This window comes from Lactuca virosa, chromosome 9, assembly GCF_052849685.1.
Source record: "Lactuca virosa cultivar CGN04683 chromosome 9, Lactuca_virosa_CGN04683_v6, whole genome shotgun sequence".
Taxonomy (NCBI): domain Eukaryota; kingdom Viridiplantae; phylum Streptophyta; class Magnoliopsida; order Asterales; family Asteraceae; genus Lactuca; species Lactuca virosa.
In genome coordinates, this window is record NC_136434.1 from 183,224,845 (window position 1) to 183,234,692 (window position 9,848).

A 9,848-nucleotide genomic window follows, 5' to 3' on the forward strand; every position below is an offset into this window, starting at 1 on the left:
TAAATACTATTGGCTATTTGTTTTTGTTTTCCAAGTAATCAATAATATCAAATTTAGACCCATGGTCGGGTTTTTCAAACACTGCAGTATGATTTTATGCACAAAATAAATATAAACATATTTTTTTACTTGATTTTTTAATATCTTATCACAATACTTATAAAATAAAATCCAAATGTCCGAAGAATAGAGGACATATTGCGATTACCGAGAGTTCCTCAAGACCGAAACCGTAGGGGCAAAACACACATACTACCAAATCACACAAATGACCGGCTTAGCGGGCTCAGGAACAAAACGCACATCACGAACTAGAAAAGCGTTTCAATCACTCGACTTTGTCCACTTAGGTACACAAGGCTAATTGTGTTAATGTGACGAACATTGGCACGCTCATCGCTTCTCAACCTTTGAACCAATTCTGCTGGCATTTCCTCCAAGTATAACTTTTGAAGACTAGTAAGATGCTCAATACCTTGTAGCGATGATCTCATCTCTCTACATCGAACCAGATTCAAGTCTTTGATGCTCGGCAACGTACCTTTATCCAATCTCAACACATTCAACCCTACAAGCTCCAACAAACGCATTTTGTTGAGCTTTGGGAACCCTCCAGCCGTGAAATGCAACGACCTGCATTTGCAAGTGTTCTTGAGTTCCAAGAACGCTAAACTCGGTAACTCCCGAATAGATGAAAGGATATCATCACCTAAACTAGAGGAACACAAGTAAAGATGAGTTAGATTTGCTAATGACTCGAGCCAAGGAGGCAACCTACTCAACTGCCCAACTAACACCAGTTTCTGGAGGAACACGGGAGGGAAAGCTAATGATTCCAGAACTAGCTCTTCGCTTTCTGTACTGGAGGTGATGCTCAAACGCCGAAGATCCGTCATCTTTTCGATTGAGTTACACAGCTTTGGCCCATCTATTGCTTTCACGTTTGTTATATCCAATCTTTTGAGCTCTGTCAAGTGTCCAACTTGTTGGATGAAATCTTCATCTGCTTCAACGGATGCCAATGTTTGTAAACTTCTTATTTTCGTTATTTCTACGGGTACCCGTAAGCCAGAATGAATATTGGAGGTTCCAGGGGTGTTATGATCCCTTACACAACAAACAAGAAGGTGTCGAAGTCGTGGTATGTTTGCTATTCCATTTGGTAACTTCTCCAGCTTGGTATTCCTGACATCAAGTGTTTGTAGATTTCTAAGCCTCTCCATTGACTTTGGAAGCTCATTGATCTTGGTTTCTCGAAGATTCAAGTACCTTAAGTTGAATAATCCAACAACAGAAACCGGGATCGATCCAATCGACACGCTTTCAAGATCAAGAACTTTTAGCAGTTTAAAGCTAGACAACACTGCATTCAAGGAGAAAGATGAACTTGTCTCTATCTGAAAGACAAAGAGAGCACGTAGATTGCGTAATATCGTGCTGCTTAAATAGAAATTTCTGCCTCTGTTATATACCGAGAGGCGTTGGATTTTACTAATAAATCTAACCTCTGTGTCATTATCGTATGTTAAACAAAAATTGTCTTTTTGAGATGTTGTCATTGCCAGTTCTCGCATAACATCATGGACTTTAAACATCTTGACTCTTCCAGTATCATTAGTTTCAGTGACTTGAATCATGCTTCTAAGATTAAGCTCCATAAGATACTCCTCTGCTACCTCCTCCATTGTTATTCCTTTTCTTTCCAAGATAAACCCTTCTGCAACCCATAATCTTATAAGCTTCTTCCTCTTGATTGGATATCCATCACGAAAAACACAACAATACAAGAAACAATGCTTTAAGTAAAAGGGTAGATCATTGAAGCTCAATGATAAAATTCCTTTTACACCCTCGAGAACAGGATTGTTGCTCAATTCCCACGTAAGGCTATCGTATATTTTCTTCCACTCAACAGCAGTTTTGTTTCTTGAACACAAAAGACCCCCGATTGCCACTATAGCAAGAGGCAATCCCTCACATTTCTTCATAATGGCTCGAGCTAATTCTTCGAGTTCTAGAGGGCAAAAATGTCCTAAATCGCTCCAAAAAGCCTTTTTGCAAAAGAGAGCCCATGAATCATCTTCTCCAAGAGGGTCGAGGCGAAGAACATGCTTTCCGGGTCCTACTGATTTTGCTACATTATCGTTTCTTGTTGTGAATATAACTCGGCTTCCAAGACCATTTTCGGGAAATGCACTTCTTATTCTACTCCAAAGAAGTATCTTCCAAACATCGTCTAAAATAATCACGTACCTTTTCTTGTGAAGATAGTCAATAAGCATCTCGACTAATTCTCTGTAATTCAACAACCCCAAATCAACACGAAGAGTTTCACGCTTTCCTCCAAACAACTTCTTGATCATGGATCTTAGCAACTCATCAACACCTTTAGTTTGAGACACAGATACCCATGCCCAACAATCAAAGTATCTTTGAATCGCTTGATCATTGTAGACTTTGGTAACTAGAGTTGTCTTCCCTAACCCACCCATTCCAACTACAGATACAACCATTCTTCGAGGATCATCTTCCATCAACCATTCAATCAGTTTAGCTTTATTATCATCCATACCCACTATCTCATCTTCATCAACGAACATCAATAGCTCTTCTTGACGTTGCCACCAGTCAATCGAAGCATTTCTATCTCTCCGATCATCAGTTTTCTCATCAAATGTGTACCTTTTTCTTCGTTCACAAACTTCACGAACTTCTGTTTTAAGCTTTTGAAGCTTCATGGAGATTTTACGTTTTCTGCTCATGTGTATTGGAACTTTGATGATGTCTTGCATCAAATTCTTGAACCCTCGTTTATCTTCTTCCAAATCTTTATAGTAGACATACTCATCTAACACGTCTTCTACTTTCTGTGCCACTTCTCGCACTTGTCTCACCCATGCTTCCACCAATTCACTCTTCAACTGTTTTCTTTCCGCATCTCTTATGCAGGATCTCATGATTTCCAGCTCCAGTTTTATTTCCTCAACGTCACTTTGAGAATCTCCCAGTAATGATGCTTCCTGCATGAGGATCGTTGTCAGCTTTTCCAGTAGGAAGTTCACAGCACCATCTGCCATTTTTACTCCAAAACGTGTCTGAGATAGCAGTGGTACAAGAATGGAGGTGGTGTGTGTGTGTGTGTGTGTGAGTGTGTGAACACAAGAAAGAAAGTATAAAGGGAAGGTGATTAGGAAGAAGCATACCAATTTGACATAGTCAAAGTGGACTTGATGAAGACTTCGTGAGTATTATTGCAGCAGAACTTGGACTTTGAATAAAAATTTATGGGACCAGGTATTAGCCATGCTTCCAGGCTTTTTGCAAACTCTATGTCAAATAAAAATTTCATCAAACGAAAATTGGAAGTCAAAAAGGGCATAACGTAATACTTACAACCGAGTTAATTAACTCTATTTAGCTTCAATGTAGACTCGGATTCTCTTTACTATATACGATGATGATAGTAATCTATGAATTGAAGTAGAAAGCATTTTAATAGTGTTGGATTCTTGAACGAAGAAGCTACCAGATTGGAAAGTAAAATATCGACAAAGAGCATCAAATACAGACTCTGGTTTCAACCCAGAACAAACAAAACCTGCAGTTTTGGGGGGAAAAACATTATCGATTTTTTGACCTAAAATCATATACGGTGTATCGGTCCATCGCCGTCGTCTAAATTGCCGATGTTTTTGGAGGTAATTTGTGTGTGCATAACTAAAATGGAAGGTGTTGGTCAACTACCTTTATAACATTTTTTATTTCTTTTTAATATTTATCGTCGGGTTTTGTAAAATAAATAATGAAAAGCCTACCGACCTGTTTTTAAAAACAATAGAAAAAATCTTGAATTTCAAAAAAGTCATTATTTTTTTGCACCAGTAAAAAAGTCATGTTTCTCTCTAACTTTTAACATTTATAACTACGTATGAACTGCGTTTCAGGTGGAAAATATTTTTATTGTGTTTCTTTGTGAGATGTTTATGAACATATCATACTCTAAATTTGGAGATGAGAAAGTGATATTTTGTTTAGCTTCAATTGGCGGACTTTAGTGGGGCATTTGGGGTCCCGGGCTACCGCTCAATTTTCGGCACGCAGTGTAAAATATTTTTTTTTTTTGGTTTTTTCTATTAGGTGCACCCGCTTGAAGTACGAGGGACACCCTTACTAAAACAGTCTGCGTCCGCCACCGGCTTCAAAGTGAGGTAGTTTGTGAAATATATGAAAAATTAGCCAACTTTGAACCCTCATAATTTTGTCATGCGAACTTCATTTACACTGATTTTTTTCATTGTTATGTCTGTACCAAGGGTTATGCATGGATATAACATACTTGATATATGGATATCGGAAAGTCGTACTTTGAACGCTCCAATGTAGATTAGTTGGTATTTATTGAAATTTTTCCAAAGATCATATTTTTCATATGGATATCTGGATATTGTACTTCTTCTATGTATTTTTGTTAAAATTATGGTATAGCATGTAGCCTTAATTATTTCTTACAAAAGGGGTAATACGACCATAAAAAGTAGTGATGTTTCTTTGGAATTACAAATGGATAGCTAAATTATTCATCTACAAATAAGGTAACTAGACCAATACATCATTTGGTAATTCTATGAGGAGGCATAGAAGTTTGATATCCACCTCCATACACTATATAAATGAAAGACAAAATTACGTAAATGGTCCATGTGGTTTACTAAATGTCACAACTTCATTCTCTATTAATTTATTTTTACTAGCATGGTCCTGGTGGTTTGATAATTTTACGTGGTTGGTCTTTTTGTTTTCATTTTCTTACAAATTTGGTCTAAAATTACTATTATACCCTAACTTAACTTTTTTATTTAAATTTTTTTTATAGTTTAATTTAAATTAAAAGAAATCATATAATACCCTAGGTCTCAACCCTATCCATCACATGTTTATTCCCTGGTTTCGACATCCAGCCTTCCTTCATTGTCCTTGAAACCAGGTGCCAGCGAGGCGACCTTGAAGAAGTAGATCTCCTTCTTCGATTTTCCTCGATCCTACAGCATAACTCAATACCCCCAATCTCCTGTTACTTTTCTATATTGCCTCGCACCCACCTTCGGTGGTCTTCAAGCAGCCCATCCATGAAACCAGGTACATCCGCTTGTCTCTATCACCCTCCTCCTTCCCCACCCTTCCTCAAATAACTGTCGTAATCCACAACCTACGATCTGAGTTTGTCTAAAGTCAACGAAATTTTTAGTTAGCATCTCCGGCAAGTACCCCTCTTCCCAACCAATTGAATAAAGATCATCATACATCTTTTTTTTTACTTTTTTTTCATTAATTTAATTATCATCGTACAACGAGTGAAATGGCAAACGGGCAACAAGTTGCGCCGCTAAGCGTTTTTGTATGGTAAAGCTAATTCTTTTAAAGACTACATCCATAGATCTAGGGGATATAACATTGTTATGCATGATCCGTTGTACTCTATTAAGAAGCTCTACCGCATCCGGCCTAAGGAAACCAAACATATCAAATGCAAAGGGTATGAACATGTGTTGATTTTCCATGCACGGTTTCTCATGTTTGGTGACCTTACCTGTAGCAGCTTTTAAAGCAGCATGTCCTGCCGTGAAACCCCCAACCCTCAAGCCCACGAGAGGGGATACCCCTATAAGGTCCACACATTTGTATTTTCCTCCGACCCATCCAATAATCAAAATGTCAGCCGGTCTGAGGGTTGACCTTCCTTCTGTCGGGTCAGTCAAGAAATTCACAGGTGCCTCTTTCTTAGCGGAAACCCCGACACACTTAAATATGTCAAAGAAAACATCCATAACCATATATTTTCTGTATTTGAACCCCGGAAGTTCTTTACAGTGAACTGCATGCTCTCCAAAAAGACCAAACATGCCTTGCGACACACCGGACAAATCTCGTCAGCATGGAATATTGGAATCATGAGTCGATATTTGAGGATAGTACGATACTCCATAGGAGACATATGTTGACCAAGCCCATATTTAGGGATAGCTAGAAGAAAATCTTGAGCATGTGGTGCACGTAAGCACTGGAAAACTGCTTTCTGTCGAGCTGTCATGTTGAGATGCACTTCCATATCTTGGACAATTTTACGAAAAAGGGCACTCACCAGTGTGTTCTGGGATTTAGGGGGGGGGGGGCGATGTCTTTAGTAGTAAAACTTCTAAGGTCAAAATCCAGAAGCTTGTTACGAAGAGAAGCCAAGGCACAATCATAATCAGAATCCATACCATATATGTCGCTATCCCGTAAGATGTGGTCTTGAAATACCTAAGATTGGGCCCTTGAGGCAACAAAAGCATATGACGTAGCCTCTACTGCCGAGTATAAACCCAAACCACCAAACCTAATGAGTAAGGAAGCAATTCGCCACTGTATGTCGCCAAAGAAAGGGCCACCACAAACCACAATGTCCTCAATATCCCCGTGCAACCCATTGCCAAATAAAATTGTCGCCTCCTCCATGTGAATGGATTGGCACGTCCTCGGCCCAAAGAAAAGTTTAGTAATACCCAGACAAGACCGAAGTGGAAGGAGCTCACTCTGGGGGTCAGACAATTATGGAAGAAGGCGCATCAAATTCACAGCGTTTTCGGCTCTCTTTATGGATATGTTGTTAATGAAACTAGCATCTCTACTAACAGCTCCCCCAAGAAGTTTCACCCCCAAAGGCGGCCTCCCGATGTCAGCCGGGAATAGCCCCTCACGTAGCTTCCTACCATCACACGAGGGCCAAAAGAGCTCGGTTTTCTTGATATTCAGTTGAAGGCCCAATTTTGGCCCAATCGCCGTAATAATGTCCAACGCTTTGGCCACCTCCTCCGAATCTCCAATAAGTGTGCCATTATCAAGGTACCATGCATGGAAAAGAAGCTTGCAATTGTCTCTAATATTATGCAAGAGCGGGTGCAACACAAGGGCAAAAAGAAGTGGTCCCAAGGGGTCTCCTTGTTGAACCCCAGTAGTGGACCAAATATGTGTGTTGCCTAGATACAACCTTGCTCCACCATTAACCACCCTAAGCCCCCAATTATTGTCTTCCCTTCCTCCCGTCAGTTCATAAACAAACGATCCCCCAACGATCGAAGCAACATCACTGGTGGATATTTCTTACTATTGTTAGGAAGACTATACATCGTCTCCCTCTCCTAATGCTTCAACTTGTTTGGTAATAAAACTGAATATGTTAATGTAGAATTTATTGATTTTTCTAGTTCTTATATTTAACTACATAACAATGTTTTGGTATGTTCTTTTCTTACCTAATGTAGTTGTAATACTTTTACCTTGATGTGATTACATAATTAAAATCAAAGTATAATATTCAATTAGAGATCAATCTTTTTTTACCCAAGTTTGTCAAGAAATTGATATATTTTCACAAAGTTTTTATGTGTGTTCTTTATCCCTAGTTTCATGTGTTTTTAATTGACGTCTTTCTGATTTGTTTAACATACAGTTACACATAATATTTTTTTGGTTTTCCTCTATGATTATATAAAAAGGAGATGTAACTAAAATGATGATGGTAGCAATATGAAGAGAAAGAAGGGGATAGAAATGTAAGATGATGTCAAGGGGTTAGTGGAGGGTTTTATCAGAGGAGGGAGGAAGCATTGTTGAGGCATCCAGTGATGGAGGAAGCCTACAAAATCAGTTAAGAATATATATATATATATATATATATATATATATATATATATATATATATATATATATATATAAAGGCGCAAAGAAGTCATTTCATGTAGCTCAGGGACCAAAAATGCAAGTTTTAGAAACCAGAGGGATCATGTTCGTCAAAAAAATAACAAGCACTAAATTTGTGACCTTTGGTAAACCACATGGACCATTTATGTAATTTTATCTAAATGAAATTAAAATTAACCGATTGGTCATTTTATGGCATGGTAAACGATCTACGTCTTGACGAGAGGTACCATAATAGTATATTGTTGTTGATCATGTGCTTAGAAAATTATGTGTCTAGATAATCATAGGCTAATAGGCATGTTATGACTCGGTTTTTCTACACATACATCTAAGGGATGTATAGAGTTATCCACTAAAATGCGGAATTGTATAGAATTTAACACTTTACATCCCATGGTTAAAATCGGGTTTATAATAAAATCTATCTATAAATACAACAAGGAAACTAAAATAAAATCTTCTAGTCTAAGTCTTTGTGCTCATTTCTTCTCATGTATCATGGCCGCTACCTGAACCTGCAAAACATGAAACATCTCTACAACATCAGACAACAATGTCTGATGAGTGTAATTATTTCTATTTTCGTGTTTATCTACTATTCTTCCTTTCTTTATTTCTTTCCATACTCTAACATTATTCTATTTTTTTTCTCATAATCCGCAATCTAATCTCTACTTCTCATAGCATACATTTCTATTCTTTTTCATCCATCTATCTCTTCTACTCTTTTCACATCCCTTTTCATCTACTTTATCTCGTACAGCTGGCATACACACTATACAGATCGGGGTCCTCTTTGGCGTACGATCGGTGTACAACAACTTAAACCCAACGTACGCGGTGATTTTCCAACTCCCTTTTAAGATCTTATTTCATTAAGTCACCATGTCCAAACCATAGTCTTAGTCCCAAATGTCATTCCAAACCATTAAGTTTCCAACTTTATGGTTCTACATGCCTAAATGAAGACCAACAACAAAACCCTAACTTCTCTTAATCACTAAAGCTCTTAATAACATGCATGGGGACAACTAAGGGACCAAGATCATATTTTTATGGCTCTAGACCTGGAAAAATATCCAAAAGGACAACCCAAATGTTCTCTAGCATGCAATGTACAAGAAAGTCATAACCTTGGGACGAAAGCTCACAATATCAATATATAAACCGATCTATCAATTAAGCCATCAAGGAGGAGACTTTTTACCCTTTGGAGATGGAGAATGATGCAAGACTTCTAGATCCAAGCTTGTTTTTAGCCTCCAAGCTTCACCACTACCTTCTTCTTCCTTTGGAACACCCAAAAATCCACTCAATTAACTCAAAAGAACAAATATAGGGATAGAGTTTTGAAAGAAACGTTTTAAGTGATGGAGGCTGGGAATAGGATAAGGGTATGGGACTTAATGTTGATTATATAGGGTCCAAAATGTGACATCCCCAAATTCACAGTCATTTTAAAAATTTTATTTATGCTTATTTAAAAATCAGAGTATCCATTTTAAAGAATAATATTGCGGAATTTGTTCCCAGAAAACATGACAAAAATATTATCAAAACATTTCCAAAGAAATGTATTTTGTTTATATTAAAACATTGGGATGTCATCGTCAATACAGAAACATAAGCATAAACAGACCTTACATTCATTTACACTAGTGATTTACATATCTTTTAATCTCTCAGTGTAATGTATCTTCGTAGCGACACTTGTGATACAAATAAACTGAGTGGGTCAGGTTGGGAAACCTAGTTAGTACATAGGGTTTTCAACCCACAATAATATAATTATTATGTTTAATCATCAAACAACTAACCCAACTTCCCCTCCCGATTATCTTCTTTATTTTTATGGATCTACCCTAAGAATCATCTATTCTTCATTCATTCATTCCTAAGGAATAGGCACGAAGTCCATCGCTGACAGGGTTTATCCAACAGGCACTAAGTCCATAGTTGCCGATGTTATCTGTTAGGCACTATGTCCATAGTTGCCAATGTTCATCTATAGGGCACTAAATCTATAGCTGCCAACGTTCATTTATAAAGCACTAAGTCCATAGTTGCTAGGGTTTTTAGAGTACATCTGGTGAACACATCGTTAA

The 9,848-nt window shown here is 37.7% G+C and overlaps 1 protein-coding gene across 2 annotated transcripts; it reads right to left on the reverse strand.

The window, feature by feature from the left end:
• Window positions 1-205: 205 nt before the first annotated feature.
• Window positions 206-3,680, reverse strand: LOC145136224 (disease resistance protein RPM1-like). 2 transcript variants are annotated; one of them, XM_079070397.1, is made up of 3 exons: window positions 3,394-3,680; window positions 3,204-3,327; window positions 206-3,020 (listed from the first exon to the last, which is right to left on the reverse strand). In XM_079070397.1, exon 3 carries the CDS (start codon window positions 2,955-2,957, stop codon window positions 312-314), a length of 2,646 nt encoding a protein of 881 aa, XP_078926523.1. In that variant the 5' UTR covers window positions 2,958-3,020; window positions 3,204-3,327; window positions 3,394-3,680; the 3' UTR covers window positions 206-311. The 2 variants fall into 2 exon arrangements, with proteins under 2 accessions (XP_078926523.1, XP_078926522.1); XM_079070396.1 differs by lacking the exons at window positions 3,204-3,327; window positions 3,394-3,680 and having other exon boundaries at window positions 206-3,077.
• Between the last annotated feature and the right edge of the window lie 6,168 nt (window positions 3,681-9,848).